Source organism: Strongylocentrotus purpuratus, unplaced genomic scaffold (assembly GCF_000002235.5).
Source record: "Strongylocentrotus purpuratus isolate Spur 01 unplaced genomic scaffold, Spur_5.0 spur5_scaffold_6, whole genome shotgun sequence".
Classification (NCBI taxonomy): domain Eukaryota; kingdom Metazoa; phylum Echinodermata; class Echinoidea; order Camarodonta; family Strongylocentrotidae; genus Strongylocentrotus; species Strongylocentrotus purpuratus.
The window spans coordinates 13,282,784-13,304,834 of NW_022145612.1; the positions used below are offsets into that span (position 1 = coordinate 13,282,784).

Sequence of the window (22,051 nt, forward strand, 5' to 3'; positions counted from 1 at the left end):
CTAACTTTCTAGGGATATATATCGACAACAAACTGATATGGAAAACACACATAAATCATCAAACTTATATCGAGAAATGCAAGTGTCATCGGCAAACTTTAAATCACATTTCCTACCCATGTCTTGCTTACCTTGTACACTAATCTATGGTGGCCCTGAAGGGACATCGCGAATAGACTAAATCGTGAAAAATATGCGATAAAATTCACGATATCGTCAATTTTATCGCATATTTTTCACGAAGAAATTCACGAAATTGACGATATCGTGAACTTTATCGTGAACTTTTCACGATGAAATTGACGATATCGTGAATTTTATCGTGAAAAGTTCACGATATAAAGTTCACGATATCGTCAATTTTATCGTGTACTCTATCGTGTACTCTATCGTGTACTCTCCTGACGGGCGCTTCGTAAACAAAACCAGCCCTAGCTGGGGGAGACAGAGAGAAGGAAAAAAGGGAAAGGGAAAGAGAAGATAAAAGGAAAGAAAGAATAATAAGAAGAAAAGAGGGGGGGGGGGGGGGAAGGGCTCTTGCCTCCTCCTCACTCCCCCCCCCCTCCCCTCCCCGCCAAAAAATAAATCAGAGAGAGAGAGAGAAGGGAAAGGGAAAGGGAAAGAGAAGATAAAAGGAAAGAAAGAAGAGGAAGAAGAAGAAAAGAGGAAAACGGGGGAAGGGCGAAGGACTCTTGCCCCCGCCCCCCCCCCCCGCCAAAAAATAAATCAGAGAGAGAGAGAGAAGGGAAAGGGAAAGGGAAAGAGAAGATAAAAGGAAAGAAAGAAGAGGAAGAAGAAGAAGAAAAGAGGGAAACGGGGGCAAAGGGATTTTGCCTCGTCCCCCCGCCCCCCGCCAAAAAATAAATAAGAGAGAGAGAGAGAAGGAAAGGGAAAGAGAAGAAAGAAAGAGAAAAACGAAAAAGAGGGAGAATAGGAAAGAAAGGAAAAGAAAGAAAAGAAAGGAGGCAAGAGCCCTTCGCCCCTGTTTCCCTCTTTTCTTATTCTTTTTCCTCTTCTTTCTTTCCTTTTATATTTTCTTTCCCTCTCCCTTCTCTTTCCCTTTATGGCGGGAGGGGGGAGGGGGAGGTAAGAGCCTTTCGCCCTTCCCCCGTTTCCCTCTTTCCGTCTTCTTCTTCTTTCTTTCCTTTTATATTTTCTTTCCCTTTCCCTTTCCCTTCTCTCTATCTCTCTCTCTCTCTCTCCTATTTATTTGTTGGCGCGGGAGGGGGGGGAGGAGGCAAAAGCCCCTTTTTTCTTCTTATTCTTCTTCCTTTCCTTTTTTATTCTCTTTCCCTTTCCCTTCTCTCTCTCTCTCTCTCTTATTTATTTTTTGGGCGGGGGGATGCAAGAGCCCTGCGCCCCCGTTTCCCTCTTTTCTTCTTCTTCTTCCTCTTCTTTATTTCCTTTTATCTTCTCTTTCCCTTTCCCTTTCCCTTCTCTCTCTATCTCTTATTTATTTTTTTGGCGGGGGGTGGGGAGGGAGGAGGCAAGAGCCCTTCGCCCTTCCCCCGTTTCCCTCTTTCCTTCTTACTCTTCTTTCTTTCCTTTTATATTTTCTTTCCCTTTCCCTTCTCTCTCTTATTTATTTTTGGTGGGGGGGGGAGAGGCAAGAGCCCTTCGCCCTTCCCCTGTTTCCCTCTTATTCCTCTTCTTTCTTTCCCTTTCCCTTCTCTCTCTCTCTCTCTCTCTCTCTCTCTTATTTATTTTTTTGGCGGGGGGGGGGGAGGGAGGTAAGAGCCTTTCGCCCTTCCCCCGTTTCCCTCTTTCCTTCTTCCTCTTCTTTCTTTCCTTTTATATTTTCTTTCCCTTTCCCTTTCCCTTCTCTCTCTCCTTATTTATTTTTTGGCGGGGGGGGGGGGAGTGAGGAGGAGGCAAGAGCCCTTCGCCCCCCCCCCCCGTTTCCCTCTTTTCTTCTTATTATTCTTTCTTTCCTTTTATCTTCTCTTTCGCTTTCCCTTTTTTCCTTCTCTCTGTCTCCCCCAGCTAGGGCTGGTTTTGTTTACGAAGCGCCCGTCAGGAGAGTACACGATAGAGTACACGATAGAGTACACGATAAAATTGACGATATCGTGAACTTTATATCGTGAACTTTTCACGATAAAATTCACGATATCGTCAATTTCATCGTGAAAAGTTCACGATAAAGTTCACGATATCGTCAATTTCGTGAATTTCTTCGTGAAAAATATGCGATAAAATTGACGATATCGTGAATTTTATCGCATATTTTTCACGATTTAGTCTATTCGCGATGTCCCTTCAGGGCCTTACCTTATTTGAACTACGGAATTTTATATTTTCGTATACACATGCATACGAACTCATATAATTTATCTCTACTCGATGTGTCATCGGTAATTCTACTATTTTGTTATTTTTTATATGATATGTGGTTTCTTATGTTTACTTTGTATTTTAATTGTATATGCACGGCCCCATTGTAAAACAGCTAAAAAGCTGAACTGGGCTTTTACCGTGAATAAATAAATGAATCATGTCAAATCAGATCAATTCTTGCGTGGGGGAACAGTTCAAAATTTCTCATCAATCAACTTTTTCTGAGTCAAAACAAATCAGAATAATTAACAAAACAAGCTATCGAGCACATACATCCCCACTCCTTCACCCATGTGAACTCCTGAAGATACACGAACTCTATTCATTCAACTTAGGAATATTTCTGTTTCAACTCACAAAACGAGAGCTATCCAACCCCGTGATATTTGTTGGTGGTAGACCCGTAAAATATTTGTCGTGGCCAGATCTTGCAACATGCCCGAAATCTATTTCGAGTGGTCACAAGGGAGGGCTACGACACATCAAAGATGGTTTGGCGACGGGGACGCATAAAAAAAAAGAACATGTCGTTGTTATGTCGTGGGTGTGTTGCAAGTCAGTCGTGCAACAGTCGTGTGACCATCGTGTTGTCAGGTATTGTCCGGGGGGGGGGCTGTTTTGAACGTGATCAGGTCATGGTTCAATATTGGGATGCGCGTGGGACGCTTTTTTCTTTTCCAACGATTTTCATATGGATGTACAGTGTACTGTACCAGACACAAATATTTCCCCCTTGATTGTTGATAGATTTTAAATTGCGCCTTTTCGTGAAGGGTAGGAGTGATGGGTTGTATGTGGATATAATTTGCGGCTGTGTTTAATCAACTTGATCCATGCCAATTAATAACTATAATCTACATAATATGTACCTGTATTTGGATGCATGTCTCCTGAAATAGGAAGTCTTACATGAATTAATTTGTTTAAATCCATATGTTCAGCTAGGTGTTCCATGCCTTGACCATGCTCTGGCCTTCTCGTTCTCCTCCACATTCTCTTTCTCCCCCCCCCCCCCCTCTCTCTCTCTCTCTCTCTCCCTCTCTTTCTCTCCTCACACTTCCTCTCCTCACAATCATTCGCTGTCTCTATATGTATTTGTTACTTTCCCTCTCTTCTCCTCTCTCGTTCTACTCTTCTCTCTCTCTCTCTCTCTCTCTGTCTGTCTGTCTGTCTGTCTCTCTCTCACACACACTCTTTCTAATCTCCTCTCCCCCTCTCTCTCTCTATCTTGTTATTCTCCTCTGTCTCTGTATCTCTCTATAGTATATATATATATATATATATATATATATATATGTCTCTCTCTCTCTCTCTCTCTCATTTTTAACATTCCTATTTGCCTCAAAGAACGTAAAATAACTCAATTACGTTTGATATTTAGAATAAATGTGCTTTTTATTGCTATCGGAAACATAATTTTGAGCAAAATGCGGAAGAGAATAAATTAACATGAAATCATCTTTTAAACAATAACAGGCACAATGCTCGCCGAAGAACATAATACAGAAGCTTAGTAGATATCTTATGTCAATAAATTAATTTAATAAGTATTCAGAATCTACTAATGATATCCTCAATATCGTTATCTTTATCATCTCCGACATCTTTGTCTGCATTACCACTATTGTCGACATCGTTACCTGTATCATCGGTGTCTATGTTATCAGTATCACCGCCATCCCGACCCTAAGCGCCTTCATTGTCTCTGCCACCATCACCATCGCCATCACCTCCGTCACCACCGTCACCAGTTTGACCACCATCAACGTCTTCTTTCCCGTTACCGCCGTCACCACCACCATTCCTCTGACTGCCTTGACCGTCATTTTCACCATCACCGTCGTCACCACCCTCACCACCGTCACCACCATTATCGTTGTCGAAACCATCACCACCTTCTTCCGCTTTACCGTCATCACCACCGTCGTCATCACCATCGTCTTCATCGCGACCACGTGGTACGGACACCGGTATGTAGATAGGCTTTTCAATCACTTTATACTGCACCTTGGGGGCTTGTGGGACCGGAACGGGAACGGGGACAGGGTATGGCTTTGGTGCAGGTACAGGGACCGGAAACGCGTGAGGAACGTAGATGGTTTCATGGTCGCTTGGAAAAGCTCCACCAACATTATAAGCTCCACCCATGTCATGCATGTGGGGACCTTTAGTACCAACTTGACTGGCAGAGCTGGACCCAGAGTCAGAGCCGGAGCTGTCCTCACCTTCGCATCCTGCTCCTATACCACTACAGCCACCAATACCAGCACCATCAGCGTTACCATAGCATCCATTACCACCATTTCCATTGATGCTATCACAGCCTCCTTCACCATCGCCATCTCCTCCATGATCACAGCCACCGCGGTCACATCCTAGCTTTCCTCCAGCTTCTACTCTACCGTTACCATAGTCACCATCACCACATCCTCCATTCTCTCCACAGTATCCATCATCCGTATGTCCGCCTCTGGCTCCTCCAACTTTTCCTCCAGCTCCAGCACCTTCTCCATCACCTCCTTCACATCCTCCTCCTTCGCACCCTCCGCATTCAACGCCATGGCATCCGTCCGATTCTTCGCTGCTGCTGCTCCTGCGATTACGCACCACTGAAAGAAATAAAGAAAGAAACAAAGGGAATGATAAATTGCTAAGAATACTTTTGAAGACTTACAAACTCAGCTGTAGAATTCAGACACAACGTTAACTAAAATAGAAATCAAAGTGCTTCGCAAATAACGAAAAATCTAGGTTTTCCTTTCCAACAACGTTTGGACCCATTTCTAAATTCTTTTTTTCTTCTGCTGGCTGATAATATTATATCATCCTTACTATTAAAACGGTTGTTAATTAAAGTTTCATGTAAGAGCTACATGTACGTCCTTTAGAAAATAGTTGAATTACAAATATTATTTGTCCTGTGTTATTTAATTCAGTCATCAGATTACTTCGTTCTAGCGTTACTTACCAGGACTAGCTAAAGTTAGTACTCCCAGCACAAGAAATGCAACAATCGCCAGCCAAACTCTAGCCATTGTGACTGCCAAGATAAAACAATTTCTTCCAATGTTTCAATTTTCCTTTTCTTTAGATTTTAGAACTCCTCATCTGTAGTCCGATGATGCTTTCGATGTGATATTTTGCCACTATCTTTGTACTTTTACTCTGAACTTTTACTTTGATTTTTTTATTCCTTCTACTATCTTGACTATGCTTGTGAGTCTTATTCTGTCTGGCTCTGATGCTTAAACAGTTTTGGAGTCTCCTATTTATATGTTTCTTGACATCTTTGGTTTCATTTTAATTCCGAACAATCTTCCGAACTCTAACCACTTCGACCACTTTATTGAATTGACTTGGGTATGGCTAACTATGAATATTATCTTTTGATTTTAACTATTTTTTTTAATGTAATTGCGATCATTAATTTGTTTTTGTCTCTTAATTAATCAATCTTACATGGATTCAATCACGTATTTCAAAATATGTTTAGTAATCTATATTTTTAAAAGGGTTTTACACTTCTTCATAGAATATATGATTATTTATGAGACGACAACAGCAAAAAAGCAGTACGTTTTGACCGTGAACCACATTGATAAACTTAATTTTTGTTCCAGTTCAGACTGACGATAAATCTTATCAATATTTCAGCTCAAGACGATTCGTATAAAGTTTATTGAAAAGGGCGTACCCCAGTCGCATATTAATCGTTCTTAATCCTCTTTCCGCTTCTGTGGATTCTCGTAAGAAATGATCATACTGATTTAAGATCATGTCCAGTGTAAACTTATTCAAAACTATGGGAGGAGCACATTCCTTTTGATTTATCTGAACATTTCATTAGAATTTTTTATATGCTCTCTGAAAACGATTTTGAAAGGTCTTTATTTTTTCTAGTCAGATTTTTTTGTTTTTTTCTATGGTTTCATTTGTTTTGCTTATTTATTTATTCGTTTATTTATTTGTATTTCTTTAATTTGTTAATTTATTTAATTATATGTTTATTATTATTTTATTTTTTTTCATCCAGAGTGGCCTACTCAGTGATTTTGACACTTTTATTCTTTAGGGCCCTGTACACATAAACACATTAAATGTAACATGATACATAATACTTTCATATATCAGTATGTGTAGTTTTAGCCGCATTTATTTGTATTCAATCTCCGGTAGAGTGTTGAAAATGCTTCTTCGGAGAAATCGATTTTTATTACAGTTTTATAGAATAGAAACATATATTCGCGAAATGTATATTATATGCAGGGGTCGAGCTTTTCATTTAGTCATATGTTTGATCTTGCCTCTCTCATTGTCGAGTGCTGATCTAGTCGAAGGCTTTTAATTCTTGAAGCTGGTGATTCAAGACGGAGACATACATGTAGACATACAGCTAACGAGACCGACAGTGTAAGAGGCCGACGACCCACGATCTCGGTCTCGTGAACATTCGCATGTTTTCGATTGTGTAGGCCGTTGGTTCAACGTATTCAAATATAAAATTTGACAGGAGGCTCGTGAGACTGACACGGTAATGTTTTGTTGACTGTTTGTCTCAAGAACTGTAGTCATTTAGATACAGAAACTGCCAAGATCCTGTAACCATTGACCGTCAGTTGCCATAATGCAAAGTCACGCTGAATGTTCATATCTTTATCATTGTTATCTTCAATAGATTGCTAGATTTATTTTTGATCTTGTGTACCTGTATAAATATGAATAAATAAATAAATAAATAGATACATATATAGAATATTCGACAAGGCATTTTAGCTTCGCTATATACATGGATATGTCGTTACAAACAAGTAAATAAGTTCATCAGTTTAATATAGAAGAGCCAAGAAGCAACTATCATTTTGTTTAATATATATATGGGAAGATATATAATCTAAGCAGGAAAGAATATAGGTGACCTAAACATGTATAAATACATTTACGTGCAATACTCACGGTATTATTCATAAAGTAATTTGTTTCGTTTTATATTGATGTACTACCCGCCAAAGCACTAATCCGAGAAGTTTAATAGACATACTTATCCTTGATTTCTTTTTATTGGCCGTTATATCGTCAACAGGGGACATTCAACTGAGAACACAAGAGGTATAAATCTTTGTATTTATATCATTGACAGGTTTCAGATTAATTTCGTCTGTTTTCTGCAATAGCTCCTTCTTATATCTTCATAATTCAAAATAATATTATTTACAAAAGAATTATTTTATAGCTCGGGAACATTTATATAACGAATTTATTGACACACTAAAATGTCGTTCAGTCATCTCTTCTAGATTATAAACAGTTGCGCAATTTTTGAATGAAAGACGTTGACAAATCATAAACACCACCTAATAAACACCTCCTGAAATGAAAATAACATTTTTAAAGAGGATAAAGTGCATGAGCATGCAGGAATGAATTCTTGGTTTGTATGCTTTCTTCATATGTATTGATGCCATAATTGTATCAGTACATTCAATCGTAAGGAACCAGGCGTAATTGAAAAGAAAGCAGCCAAGCGAAAGAATGACAATTTGTATAGGCTTGTAAATACCTGATTATACTTCCTAAGTACAAAGATTTGTCTATCAAAATGTTAAAAGTATATATCCCCAACATTACTATGTGTTATGTCTATTAAGAGCTAGAAGGGAGTTAATTCGTTCTGTACGATACAGAGTTAACGCCCTTCTTGCTCTCAACAAAATATGGACTATCCCTTAATGACCGGGAAAGCGAAAAGCAGATTATGTTACGCTGATCGAGCTTATATCCTTTAATTCGTTAAGTTCCTCGCTATAAATGGGATGTTGTGATATAGCTAATTAAATAAATCCTATTCTTTAACCCTAATCCAACATGGCATAAATATATTAATGCCTGGACATGATCCGTCTAGTCTGGGCTTCTCTTGCTCGTTTTGTTTTATTTTGTTTATATAGATTAAGATGTATTTGAAGAGAACACGTAAATTTCCTGGATTATAATGTATTCTTAGGATTTGAGTTTTAGATTTTCCATCTCGTAGGTGCTTGCTAGTCGATCGTTTCCTAAATCTGTCTTTTCATTGCTTGATCTAGTCTAATTAGTTGTATTAAAACGACCAGTCGACTGTAAACCATATAAATATAGGTCTGAAACATGGTTGGACATCAGTCTCCTTTCACCAGCTGAACACTGAACTACATCTGAAAAGAGCCATACACCAAAGAGAAAGCAGAAGCACCCCTAAAACGTCTATCAGTGCTAGGAAACTCATTTAGTTAGTAGAAAATCAGAATACTTTCTCTACATAGATTCTATCATCTAGTGAGACAAAATGACTCGATCTTGGCTGACTCTGGCTGTGTTACTTTTGCTCACAACACTTGTACTTGCAGCTCCAAGTAAGTGATATCATGCTTACCGTTTTTTAGTTTTCATCCCTTTAGTTTGTTATTATTATCATGGTTCTGAATGAATATTAATTGTTTTTGTTACACTTTGTGCATGAAATTTTAAAACTGGGTTGTATACATTTCAACTGCATGTACATTCTTCTGTACACGAATAAGGTTAACGTCACGTTTAATTTAAACTACATTTTGTTTTCTTACAGAGGAACGTATTCGACGTAGCAGCGGAGAAGGCGGCGACTGTGGAGGCGGAGGATGCGGAGGGTGTGGTTGGGGAGGATGTGATGGCGGTGATGGTGGTGATGGAGGCGATGGTGGAAATGGTGGTGGAAGCGGAGGTGGCGGAGATGGCGGAGATTGTGGAGGTGACGGAGGGTGTGATGGTGGTGATGGTGGAGATGGTGGTGACGGTGGTGACGGTGGCTGCGGCGGTGACGGTGGGGATGGTTGTGGGGATGGAGATAGCTCAGGTTCTAGCTCTGGTTATGATAGCAGTAGCGAGGAAGACTGCGGTGGAGCCTGTGGTGGCGGTGGTGGTGGCGGCTTTCAAGCTTTTCACGCTCCAGAAATTGTCCCAGTTCAAGCCCCAGTTGCAGCCCCAGAGCCTTATCCTGTTCATGTCCCTATGCCACATGCACCAGAAGTCCACTATGAAGTTATCGAGAAGCCGGTCTATGTACATGTACCAATGGCTGCACCTGCACCAGACAGTGGAGACGAGGACACTGATGGTGAAGATGGCGGTGATGGCGGTGATGGCGGTGACGATGGTGCCGGGGGAGATGGGGGTGATGATGCTGGTGCTGGTGGTGGTGGTGGTGCTGCTGCTGCTGCTGAAGGTGGTGCCAGTGCTGGTGCTGGTGCTGGTGGTGCTGGTGGTGCTGGTGCTGCTGAAGGAGGTGTCAGTGGGGATGGCGATGCTGGTGCTGCTGCTGGTGCTGGTGCTGCTGGTGCTGCTGGTGCTGCTGAAGGTGGTGCCAGTGGGGATGGCGATGCCGGCGATGATGTTGGTGATGGTGGTGCTGATGGCGGTGATGGTGGTGCCGCTGGTGATGCTGGTGGTGCCAGTGGGGATGGCGATGCCGGTGGTGATGTTGGTGATGGTGGTGCTGATGGCGGTGATGGTGGTGCCGCTGGTGATACTGGTGGTGCCAGTGGGGATGGCGATGCCGGTGGTGATGGTGGCGATGCGGGTGGTGATGGAGATGATGGTGGAGCTGATGGTGGTGATGGTGGTGATGGTGAAGGCGAAGGTGGTGACAGTGGTACTGATGGAGGCGATGAAGGTGATGGTGGTGACTGTGGTGGCCTCAAGGCTGGTGATCCCGCATGCCTTGGTTCCAAAGATGTATGCTGCCAATGATGTGGCTTTATATGGTACGTTTTCATTATGTTCATATCAAAGTTTCACCCACGTGTTAACATGAATTTTGTAATCTTCGAGATTAGTGCATGTTTTGTATGAATGTAGACAAAAGAACATTCATAGGTAACTACAAACTAGATGAGGAAATAGTCAGAAGAACGACATATTTACATGTCAATGAATAATTCTAAGAAAACCTTTAGTCTTCCCTTGATTAATTACCTACATGTATGGACCGACGTTAGTTAACTCGTGTATTTAATAGAATAAGGACGATTATGTCTTTAATCAAAGCAATTAATTAACGACACATTATACATCAATCATCTTTGAATATGTTTTTAGACAGAGAATGAGTGAATTGCAAATTTAATCCATAATATCGTACTTATTACACCCCCTATGTATCAATTACATGTATGACTGTCCTGTGAACTGCAGCAAACCCTGCTATTAAAAACCGCTATTTCCTTTCTTTCTTTTCTTCCTCAACAGAATTATCCTTCTCGATGAACATGACGAAGTGTAGGCATATATGACGTCAGATTATCGTGCTGGCTGATAAATTGCACTGTGATGTGAAGGATTAATGAATCGATATCAATATTTGTGTTTCTTTTAATCATAATATTTATTTAAAATTCGTTCTTTCTATTTATAGATTAATTGTGTGTGAATTTGTGATGCGCCTTTTCATGATTCTAGTGATTCTAATAATATATATATATATATATGACTAAATCCAATTACTTATTAAAATCATATATTCATAATTAGTTCTTACCTGACCACGATTGAGTGTACAAAAGTAATATTTTTCTTTAATTTAAAATTGTTTAATTATGAATTAATACGCAATATTTTTCTACTGTATTTCCAAATGAAAAAAGACGAATATTTGTTTCCTACTTAAATATTCTTCTTTTAAAAATTATGCTCATTTCGAATTTATTTATAAGTCGTTTTTTTTTTTTGCTTTTTGCTTTTTGCTTGCTTGTTGTTTGTTGTTTGTTTTCTATTTTCTTTGTATCCATCCGTTTTAAACATGCTAAATGTCATCCTGTTAAGGAATAACATAACCTTCTGAATTGCTCGTAATGTGTTAAATGTACTTTATCATTTCAATCTGTTTATATTCGTTTGCCAACTACGTTGAAAATGACAATAAAAAAGTCTTTTATTTGAAATACAGTTGTGTTTGTCTGTTTCCTTGAATCGTGATATTTCTGAACATACTTAATACCACGTAAAGTATTTTTTAGTTGACAGACACGATTTGGTGTGCTGTTTCCAACTTTAGTTGGTGAATACCCAAATTCAAAACTGCTATTGGTCCAATTTCTCATATGTACAGTGTTATGAAGTTTAGTAGTCGACTTGTGTATAAGTAAAGTGAAAGAGATAATAAAAGAGTGAGAAAGCAAAGAAATGAGCGAAATACGGAGACTGCTTGAGAAGAATTAGAGAAATGGAGCGAAATAAAAACGAGAAAAGTAAAATGTTGATCAATATACCTCCCCCCTCCCCCTCCCCCCCCCCCACAACCACCACTACCGCCTCATTGTCTATCCCTCTCTTATAGTATCCCTTTATATATCCCTTGTAAGTAAAACATTCAAGATTTCAAGATTTCAAATTTATTCATGTTTCCAATAAAACATTACAAATCAATTATAAGCATTTAAAACAAATTTAAGAAGTACATGTTGAAAACAGAGGGTCCACTAAAAAACAATGCTTGTACAAGTGTGAACACCTCAAATGAAACTTAGGAATAATGAATAATTAAATTAACTAATCTGTAACTACAAAAAAAACAACTACAAAATAGGGGGAGGGGGAATGCCAACAGAGACGAGAAAGGGACAAGACAATACTATACACGACAAAGATAGAAGAACACGGTCATAATACAAAGAGTAGACAATGACAAAAAGAAGTGAGAGATCGAGGGTACAGAAAATAATACTAAAAGATGAGCTGCATGTGGGGTTGAGAAGAAGATAAGGAAAGAGAAATGCGCGTTAGAAAGGAAATAAGCATGAGAAGGAACAATATAATATATCAAATTACATCTTGAGTCAATGTGTTCAGCCAAATCGTATTGTCCCTTCACGATAAATAATAACAATGATTATGATTAATATTATATTATAAAATAACACACCCCCCCCCCTCTCTATCTCTCTCTCTCCCTCTCACTCTCTATCTCTCTCGCTGAAAAATCATTCATAAAAAGTATCAATTTATGTTCAGTATTTCTAACTTTCCACTCAACATCTCTGCATCTTAGCCGATACATTGTATGTCTCTTTTTATAGAATACTTTTGTTTTTCCTCATTCTTGCTTTAGGCTGATTCATGTTATGGATGTTATCCTTTAATAATAAATCCATGTCCGCAAGATTATGAAAGTCGTCGGGGTGAGGGATTATGATTATAATCATCAACCCATCATACTTGTTCATCGAGCAAATGTCATTCATCACATTGTACACGCAGCGGAGACTTCCGGTCTCTTGTCGACATCTGGCTGTAATATCAGACTGGACAAATTAATGACTGAATAGTTATTAAATCTTCTTCTTTTTTTTCTTCTTCTAATTGACCAAAAAAACTATGAAAAAAGTTAAAATATAAATTATATAGTTAGCATTCACAAGTAAATTTTGAGCTGTACGTGAGTTTTGAAATCAATCGCTGGCTACTAGTGACAAAGTTATTTTGGACTGCATGTAGATCATATACAGCACCTTCCAGCTCTCTATTGCTGTCTTTCTCTCTCTCTCTCTCTCTCTCTCTCTCTCTCTCTCTCTCTCTCTCTAACTCTCTCTCTCTCCCTCTCTCTCTCTCTCTCTAACTCTCTCTCTCTCTCTCTAACTCTCTCTCTCTCTCTCTCTCGCTCTCTTTCTCATTGTTTTTCTTTCTGTATTAGTCCCCCTTCTTCCTGTACATGTGTCTGTCATGCTACTCTTATTTTGTATTCCTCTATAAGTATTCACATATCGCTCTCAAATGGAGGTTTCCTTTCGCATTTTTCTCGATATGTCTGTCATTTACATTTGTTTTTCTCTCTTCTCGACCATGAGCACTATCTCCCTCACTATCATAACCATTCACTTGAGATTTGAATGTAGCTCAATCGATAATTCGGACTGCAATCACAAACTTTCACCGTCAAAGTATGACAAAAAGACGAGTACTAAAAAGTATACACTTTCCAACGAATATATTTTTCAAATAAAAATAATCAATGAAATAATAAATAAATAATTGAATAAAGTACCATTGTTAAACATATTAATAAATATTGATGAATGATAATAAAATTATAAATGTAAGGTGAACAACATATCAGGAAACTCGAGAGAAAGATATCCTTGACTGTGCAAAAAGTATGTCTTTAAAAATTTCATTCGCAACAAGAAATAAATATCACTTTCAAAAGAACTACGATATAAACGAAACATATTGTTCCACTTCTCAGCATACAAAAAGGTCACTGCTTCCATTCACCACTCCGTGTCATAGCATAATTATTTTTGTTTTCTGTACTGCGTGTAAAATCGATGAGGTCTTTTCGAGGAGGACTAATTTTGGGAATCACCTCTGCTGCCATCAACGTTGGATGTTGAGATGAGGCTACGATCCACCGCTGGCCTCTTCGTGTCTAGATTTGTTGCGGTCGCATTAGAAGGCTTCCTGCATATATATTAGATAGAATGAAACATACTAGTAGGTTAAAAATTAACAATGATTCACTTCAAAATAAAATTCGCCGATTGAATAAATGGAAAGTATACAAAGATATCACTCTCAAATCTTTTTCATTTGAATATAACATTGTCTTATGTTGTGACGAATTATCAGATTATAAATACGAAATGCTCTCTCTGTTTATTTAATATAATTACATCTCATTAGTATGTATGCATTTCAAATCATTAATTTCAATACATACCGGCACAGTTCCCATCGCTGACATATTTGAGGGTGTTGTCTTTTGTCTTGCATGCCGAGCTTCTAAGCTCACAAAGATTGCTAAAGCTGGTGCCATCAGACCCACAGACGGATTGAGTTCGAGAGATGAACGATGGGCAGGTAGAACAAACCGAACCAAGAAGACCGCCTAGTAATAATTTGAAAAGAGACGAATAAAAAAAACACTAAATAATAATTTGTGTATTATATTTCCACAATTACGCTCATTACCAAAGTTAAAAGAAAACAAATTAGTGAAATAGTGAACGACTATGATATTGATTTGTTCATTTGAATAGTTGTATCCCCTTTCGGCATGTTTAAGAATTATGACCGATTTTCAAAGATATTCTTGGATTTTGCACATTTTCATGTTATCATTATATAAGCATAGCTTCTGTTCCTGATAATTAATCAAAAGTGAAATAACTTGGATAAGAATAATGTTTTATGAGACGACGCCTGTAACTTTTTGATGTTACTACGGAACACAAGGTGTGTTTTTAGTACCCTGTTGGGTTAAATGCGTGAAGAACAAACTTACCCGGTCTATCTTCAAGAGTAGGGGCTTCGTTAAGTCCATCACATCCAGCATCCCCACCATCGGCACCACAGCCTCCTCCGACATCGCAGACACCATTACCGCCATCGGCACCACAGCCTCCTCCGTCGCCTCCGTCACCTCCGTCACCTCCGTCGCCTCCATCATCATCATCATTACCACCATCATTATCATCTCCTCCATCGTCATCATCTCCACCATCTCCATCGTCACCGTCATCCCCACCATCACCACCATCACCGTCATCACCACCGCCGTCACCGCCGTCACCGCCATCACCGTCATCACCACCATCGCCACCATCGCCATCATCGCCACCATCGCCACCATCGCCACCATCTCCATCATCTCCACCATCACCATCAGCATCTGCATCATCATCGTCATCGTCGCTATCATCAACTGCTGGTGCTGGCATGTAAATAGGTATTTCTATAATTTCATAGTGGATCTCAGGAGCTTGAACTTGTACATTTCCACCACCACCGCCTCTACCTCCTCCTCTTCCTCCTCCTCCTCTTCCTCCTCCTCCACCTCCATCACCACCTCCTCCTCCACCACCATCACCGCCATCACCGCCATCGCCGCCATCGCCGCCATCACCGCCATCACCTCCATCACCACTGTCTTCTTCGCTGCTACTGCTACTGCTGTCTGAGCTCCCCCCATCTCCACAATCTCCTCCATCACCACCATCACCACCATCGCCACCACAATCACCATCACCACCACCACCACCATCGCAGCCACCGTCACATCCGCCGTCTCCACCATCGCCACCATCCCCGCAATCGCCACCACCATCACCGCCATCGCATCCACCATCTCCAGCATTGCCACAGCTGCCGCCTTCGCATCCTCCGTCTCCTCCCCCATCTCCACCGCAGTCTCCGCCGCAATCTCCATCTCCACCATCCCCACCATCCCCGCAGCCACCACCATCGCAACCACCACCATCACCCCCGCCATCTCCACCTCCTCCATCACAACCCCCATCACCACCACCATCGCAACCACCATCTCCACCCCCGTCTCCACCACAATCTCCACCGCAGTCTCCACCGCCGTCGCCACCCGTATCCGCTTCTTCGCTGCTGCTTCGGCGATTACGTTCAGCTTTTTAAAACGTCATGAAAAGGGAGAAATAAAAAAAAAAGAAGATAAGATTCGATTAAGGTATTCAACCCATTATCATTTACAAATTTGGGTCTTTTGTAGACAGAGTTTGATTTTAAAAAAAAACTTTCATTAGGGATTATGCAAACCGCATTCATACAGTACCTCTTGCCGTTCTGGTCAATAAAAACCTCACAGAAATACTTAAATATCATTTATTATAAAGTAATTTATTTCGATATTCTTCTGCAGTCTATTTAATATCTTGAATAGTATCTATCTTGATCTGTGGAACCTTTGAGAAACAGGAGTTTACTTACGTGGTGCAGAGGCAACAATGACTGCAAGACATAATATGGCGGCTATAAATAGCCCGAGTCGCCCCATGGTCATGATGGTGCTTGCTTTTGTTCTGAAATTAATGAGAAATTATATTAGGGAAAATTACATAGAAAAAATGGAATGTCTGCTTGATGTACAAGAAGTAATGTAATTCTGCAATAGACAACAGGGTGGGAAACAAATCATTCGGAGAAAAAAATATATGAATGGAATCGACCAATATCCTACATGTACTTTCTTTTAAAACTCTCAGACCTTATCAAATTCGAGCTAACAAATTGCCTGAATACTCTTCAATTGTCGTGAATTACATATTGTATCCATTAGTGGGTTTTTTAATCCACAATGTTCAGGATGTTGTAATGTGATATCTATAATTATACATGTTTTTAAAAAAAGTATTTCAAAGACAGTATCTTCAATTCAACAACAATAGTCCCTGCTAATTTTCAATCCGTGGATCTCAAATGCCCTCATTAAACTTGACACTGCAATATTCCTTAATAAGCTGTGATTCCATTTATAAATAAAGTTCATGACTGTTCAAATGTTAAAATGCAGTTGTACTTACTTTTCCACTACGATTTACAGCCTTCTTTTTGTCTTGCTCTTTGTTGTCCTGAGAGAGCAACTCGACTGATGAGTATTGAGTGCCAACTTCCCATATTTATACTTTTTCCAAATTAATTTGCTATTTATCGTTTTCAACAATATATTCTACATCACACATTATAATAAAGTTATTTCCTTCTTCGATTGATTCATGGATTAAATAAAGAAAATCTACTATCAATTTCTATAACAATTGAATGAGATTAATGTTGTACGAAAGAGAGCCGATTATAAATACGTAATCGCTTTGGATGTCTTGATGTAAAAGCTTTATTATTTGCCAACTAATGTAAAATGTAAGACGCAATGAAAGTATGTGTCTTAATCTAAATCGTTATATCCGCATGGATTAAAAATGACCGGTTCTACACCCAGGTCAGTTCAATTAATGCAATTTGATGGTTAACTTTTTTTACTTTCTTTACAACAGGATGTTCGTAACATTTTCTCCCGCGATGTGTAGTGATAATCATTGAACATTAATTGATATAAAATTATGTTGCATGTATATTTTGATACATTATTAGAAATGGGCGTGGTTACGCTCTGTAAGAATCTCCTTGTTAATGTGTCTTTTTATAAAGATTAGAAGCAGGTGTTTGTGTCAATAATCAGTCTTCGTGATTAGCTATGATTTAAGGATGGGCAGTTTGGCTTTAGATCCTCCGCCCCTCCCCTTGCCCCCCCCCCCACCCCCACCCACTTTCCTTCTCTTTCTCTCTTTCTTTATCTCATTCTCTCTCTCTCTCTCTCTCATTTTTTTTCTCTCTCTCTCTCTCTCTCTCTCTCTCTATATATATATATATATATTCATATTATATATATATTTTCATTAAGAGATAATGACTAGGTTTATTCCATTTGTTTATTGTTTTCAAAATCAATCGCATAAATTCATATTCACTAAGCACACAATGAAGCACATTCCACCATCCTAACGAACAATGTTCACATCAAAAAACGCATGTGTGACAACAAACTATAATCATTTTGATCGTTTTGTAAAATAACTGAAATATGATCGCCGTGGGCGTGGCGTAGCGGGGCTGATTCCAGAGATAGCCTGGACACTAGCAATTTAAAGTGTCCGGAAGTAAGCATTAAACATTTACTCTGGGCTTCATTTTATTGCGAACAAGAGCATAACGCTGATAACGCTATAAACACTATAAAGCCAGTAACTCAATTTTTACAAATAATTTCCGTTTTGTAATGAAGTAATGAAAGTATGCAATTAAATCGGACATAAACGATGTTTATACAATATTACAAACCGCTTCATGATATTTGTCCCGTTAATGATAATAGTAAATAATCATAAAACTCGGTCTTATTTACTGAGGGTAGCAACATCAGTTGCACTGCTCATCATGTGGGTCGAACATTGCCAGGAACCCATTTAACACACCTAGGTCGAGAGGGACCTTGTCCAAGGGTGTAAGCGAAGAGCAAGGATCGGATCCGGGACCTCTCGTACGAGAGGCAAGAGCCGTCACCACTTAGCGCCCATCCAATTATAAATCATAAAATAACAACATTCTGTAAGCTGCGACTATCATGATAAGAAACACAAACGAGAAAAGAAGAAAATCTATAGTTTCCTGATTTCCTTACTCTGCCTCTTTCGCCCCGTTGTCGTTCTCTTTATTTATTTCTCACTTTGCTGTATTCGTACTCTTCCGAACATTAATTGTTTTCTCGATAAATATAAACTCACACAACCACCCTCTCTCCCTCTTTCTCTGTCGTTCTGTCTTCCTATCTATAAATCTCTCGCTCTCTCTCTCTCTCTCTCTTGTTTTGTCTTTTATGTCTCACACACTCATTCTCTTCTTGTATTTCTCTCTCGACCCTGTCCTCCGTTTCCTTACCTTCACGGTTTCACATCATGTTCATTCCTAGCTTGAGATGCCTTTCCTACTCTTGTAACCATCTTGACACATTCAACTGTTTTTTCTTTATACTAAATGAGCCTTATTTAATTTCGCCAAATTCATACTTTAACCCAAAGAAATTACGTACAAAACTCGAAATTGGATTAAAAGCACTTTATTCCAAATAACGATGGATACATTGATAAAATAGGATAATATAAATAACCTTACACATTTCAAGCAATACCAACGGAGTAACAGGCATAATAGGTTTAAACATTAATAAATAAATCAGGAAATACTCATCCATTGAGAGGGGAAAAAACGTAATAAATAAATAAATATAGCATTCTGTGTTACCAAGATATAAATACCAGAACCAAAGGGGATGGTTAATTGAAATTAACATGAGATTTTGCGGGCGACCTTCTATTTATATTGCAAGGAATTTATAATAAATTCCTGATAAAGATATGAATTTTGTCACTAGTAACACATAATAGGTCAACAGAAAAAGCAAAAATAGGCTAAAATATGAGATAAATCGGGCATTCGAAAATTAATTGCAGCTATTAATTTTCTTAAAGGACGAAAATTGTTAATAAAGGTACGAAGCCCGGGAACTCTTTAGATCCTGCTTGGAGAGGGAGTCTTCATTGCGACCCCTTGGAATCTCTCAGAAATCCGGTGACCGTAAGATAAGGTTACCTGTGTACAGAAGGAGAAAAAAACGATTATGAGAAGGAATATTTTGAACTCACATTTGAAGATCATTCTTGAAATCACCGCCAATAAAAATCATTCCAACACATATATTGTTAGAATTTTAAGAAGATAGTCATTATGTTAAGAAGGTCAGTGAATTGTGTTACTTACTTTCTCGGTGTCTTTCACTATCTCTCTCTCTCTCTCTCTCTCTCTTCTCACTTTCTCTCCCTTTCTAACTTTACTTATTTGTTATAATACTTTCTCTCTCTCGTTTCAATCTTTCTTATTTTCGCTTCTACTAACAGTTAAATTATAGATCATCGCTATCGTTTCTTTTCACCCCCCCCCCCCCCCAAAAAAAAAAAAAAAAAAATTGTTAATAGCGATGTATGCATACCATGCTGACTGATACAGCTACCCTCGCTAGCAACCTTCAGTGTGTTGTCTCCTCTCCTGCACGATGATTCTCTGAGCTCACACAGATTGCTATAGGTGGTACCATCGGACCCACAGACGGGTTGAGTACGGGAGATGAACGCAGGGCAGGGAGAACAGCTCAAACCGAGGTTTCCACCCGACATGATATCTTTGATAATGCAAATTGTAAGAGGAATAATTGGTAAACAGTATTTTGTTATTTTTACTCCATAAATTCCGTCGAGATAAATGACGCAGACTGGAAGATGATTTTTTTCAGAAGAATTACACATGTTTTGCTTACTGTCGAACGGGTTCCGATAATTACTTTGAGTGTTCGGTTCAATTTAATTCAATGTAAAGGCTTACAAATTTGATAGTATCGCTATGGATGAGTAAATTTATATTTATTCTATAAATCATGTCGTCACTTCGTACAACATATAATGGTAATGATGATGAAATACATTAGACGTACCTTGTCCGTCACTGTTAACTGCATTAAGTCCTCCGCATCCAACATTACCGCCATCGGCCCCGCAATCACCTCCATCACCACCGTCACCACCATCATCATCACCACCATCATCATCTCCACCGCCATCATCATCTCCACCGTTACCATCATCATCTCCACCATCATCATCTCCACCATCATCATCACCACCGTCATCATCACCTTCCTCTTCATCACCACCGTCGTCATCATCTTCATCATCAGCGGGGACAGGAACCGGGATGTAAACAGGCTTTTCGATTACTTCGTAGTGGATTTCCGGAGCCTGAGCTACAGATATGGTTTCAATTTCACCACCACCATCGCCACCGCCATCACCACCACCATCGCCCCCATCGCCACCGCAGTCTCCCCCGTCAGGTCCATCACAGTCTCCCTCATCTTCTTCGCTGGATGAGGATGAGGATGAGTCAGAGTCAGAGTCGGAGTCGGAGTCAGAGTCGGAGTCGGAATCGGAATCGGAATTTGAACTGTCCTCACAACCACCGCAATCGCCATCACCTCCGTCGCAATCACAGTCAGCATCACCACCGTCGCCGCAGTCGCCGCCATCACCGCCATCACATCCACCATCGCCCCCATCACCACCATCGCCTCCATCCCCACAATCACCGCCGTCACCTCCATCACAACCACCATCACCACCATCGCCGCCGCCATCTCCCCCATCCCCACAATTCCCGCCATCACATCCCCCATCTCCCCCATCTCCCCCATCACCACCATCACCACCACAATCGCCACCACAATCCCCATCCCCACCGCCATCACCACCATCCCCACCATCTCCGCAGCCACCACCATCGCAACCACCATCACCACCATCCCCACCATCTCCGCAGTCACCACCATCGCAACCTCCATCACCCCCATCTCCACAATCGCCACCATCACCGCCGTCACCATCGCAACCACCGTCTCCTCCATCACCGCAATCAGCATCGCAGTCTCCTCCGTCACACCCACCACACCCATCTGACTCCTCACTGCTGCTGCTGCTGCTACTCCTTCGAGTTCTTTCCGCTGCAATTAAAGAGGTACTGACAGTTAAACAAAAACTTGAAGTAAATTCTTCGAAATGACAACGACTAAATCCACTTTTGTTTAGGTCAGATTAACTATTCGTTTTCAAACTTAACATCATCTACTTATTTCTTATGAAGGATTTTTGATGATGATAGGCGGTCTAAGTGAAACCCTCGAAAGAATACACAAAGTAATTATGTTTGTATTTCAGTTCTGTGAAATATAATTGCGTAATGATGTTAGTATTTTCCATTTGTGATCCTTCGATCGCAATTAAAGACATGAAAAGAGGCACATACATGTAGGCAATCTTATTATTTTCTATAAAATAAACAAAAATATCAAGTATGGTAACCACGGTTTGACTCACCTGGTGGTGCAGAAGACGCAAATGCCGCCATCAACAAAATGGCGGCAAGGAAAAGCCACAGTTTGCTCATTTTCTCGAACTTAATCTGTAAGACATGTTAGAAAATAAGAAATGTCGAATAAACACATCAATTTTTTAAATCATTCGTGTATGGTCAATAACATATGCATGCATGCTCTTCAGTGGTTGATTATGATTCTTGCAATCACCAAAATCACAGTAATTTAAATATGTGAATTGTGACTTTTCATGTCAGAGCCACTATTATCAATTCAAAATAAAGCTTAAAATACACCCCCAAAAACAATTTACCAGGAAAAAATGGCATTTACCCCCATTTTATTTCTTGTAAAGTTTACAGTATAATCATGCGCATGCATAAAGAAAGAAAGCAATGAAATGGAGAGAATTTTGTCTGAAAGATA

The 22,051-nt window shown here is 39.7% G+C and overlaps 4 protein-coding genes across 4 annotated transcripts; 1 reads left to right on the top strand and 3 right to left on the bottom strand.

The window, feature by feature from the left end:
- Positions 1-4,023: 4,023 nt before the first annotated feature.
- Positions 4,024-5,372, bottom strand: LOC105447343 (glycine-rich cell wall structural protein-like). The gene is made up of 2 exons (XM_011685244.2): positions 5,306-5,372; positions 4,024-4,946 (listed from the first exon to the last, which is right to left on the bottom strand). The coding sequence occupies exons 1-2, from the start codon at positions 5,370-5,372 to the stop codon at positions 4,024-4,026; spliced, it is 990 nt and encodes a 329-aa protein (XP_011683546.2).
- Positions 5,373-8,659: 3,287 nt separating this feature from the next.
- On the top strand, positions 8,660-9,827 carry LOC753522 (PE-PGRS family protein PE_PGRS16-like). Its single transcript, XM_030973136.1, has 3 exons — positions 8,660-8,726; positions 8,939-9,741; positions 9,804-9,827. The coding sequence occupies exons 1-3, from the start codon at positions 8,660-8,662 to the stop codon at positions 9,825-9,827; spliced, it is 894 nt and encodes a 297-aa protein (XP_030828996.1).
- A 3,769-nt stretch (positions 9,828-13,596) lies between these two features.
- LOC105447334 lies at positions 13,597-14,798 on the bottom strand. Its single transcript, XM_011685235.2, has 3 exons — positions 14,627-14,798; positions 14,063-14,230; positions 13,597-13,803 (listed from the first exon to the last, which is right to left on the bottom strand). Exons 1-3 carry the CDS (start codon positions 14,795-14,797, stop codon positions 13,792-13,794), a joined length of 351 nt encoding a protein of 116 aa, XP_011683537.2. The 5' UTR covers position 14,798; the 3' UTR covers positions 13,597-13,791.
- A 3-nt stretch (positions 14,799-14,801) lies between these two features.
- On the bottom strand, positions 14,802-21,696 carry LOC105447341 (loricrin-like; the record flags this gene model as incomplete). The annotated part of the gene is made up of 6 exons (XM_030973137.1): positions 21,627-21,696; positions 20,378-21,253; positions 19,694-19,882; positions 15,365-15,760; positions 15,191-15,322; positions 14,802-15,055 (listed from the first exon to the last, which is right to left on the bottom strand). Coding segments are annotated over exons 1-6 (1,917 nt in total), but the record flags the coding sequence as incomplete, so codon positions are not given.
- Between the last annotated feature and the right edge of the window lie 355 nt (positions 21,697-22,051).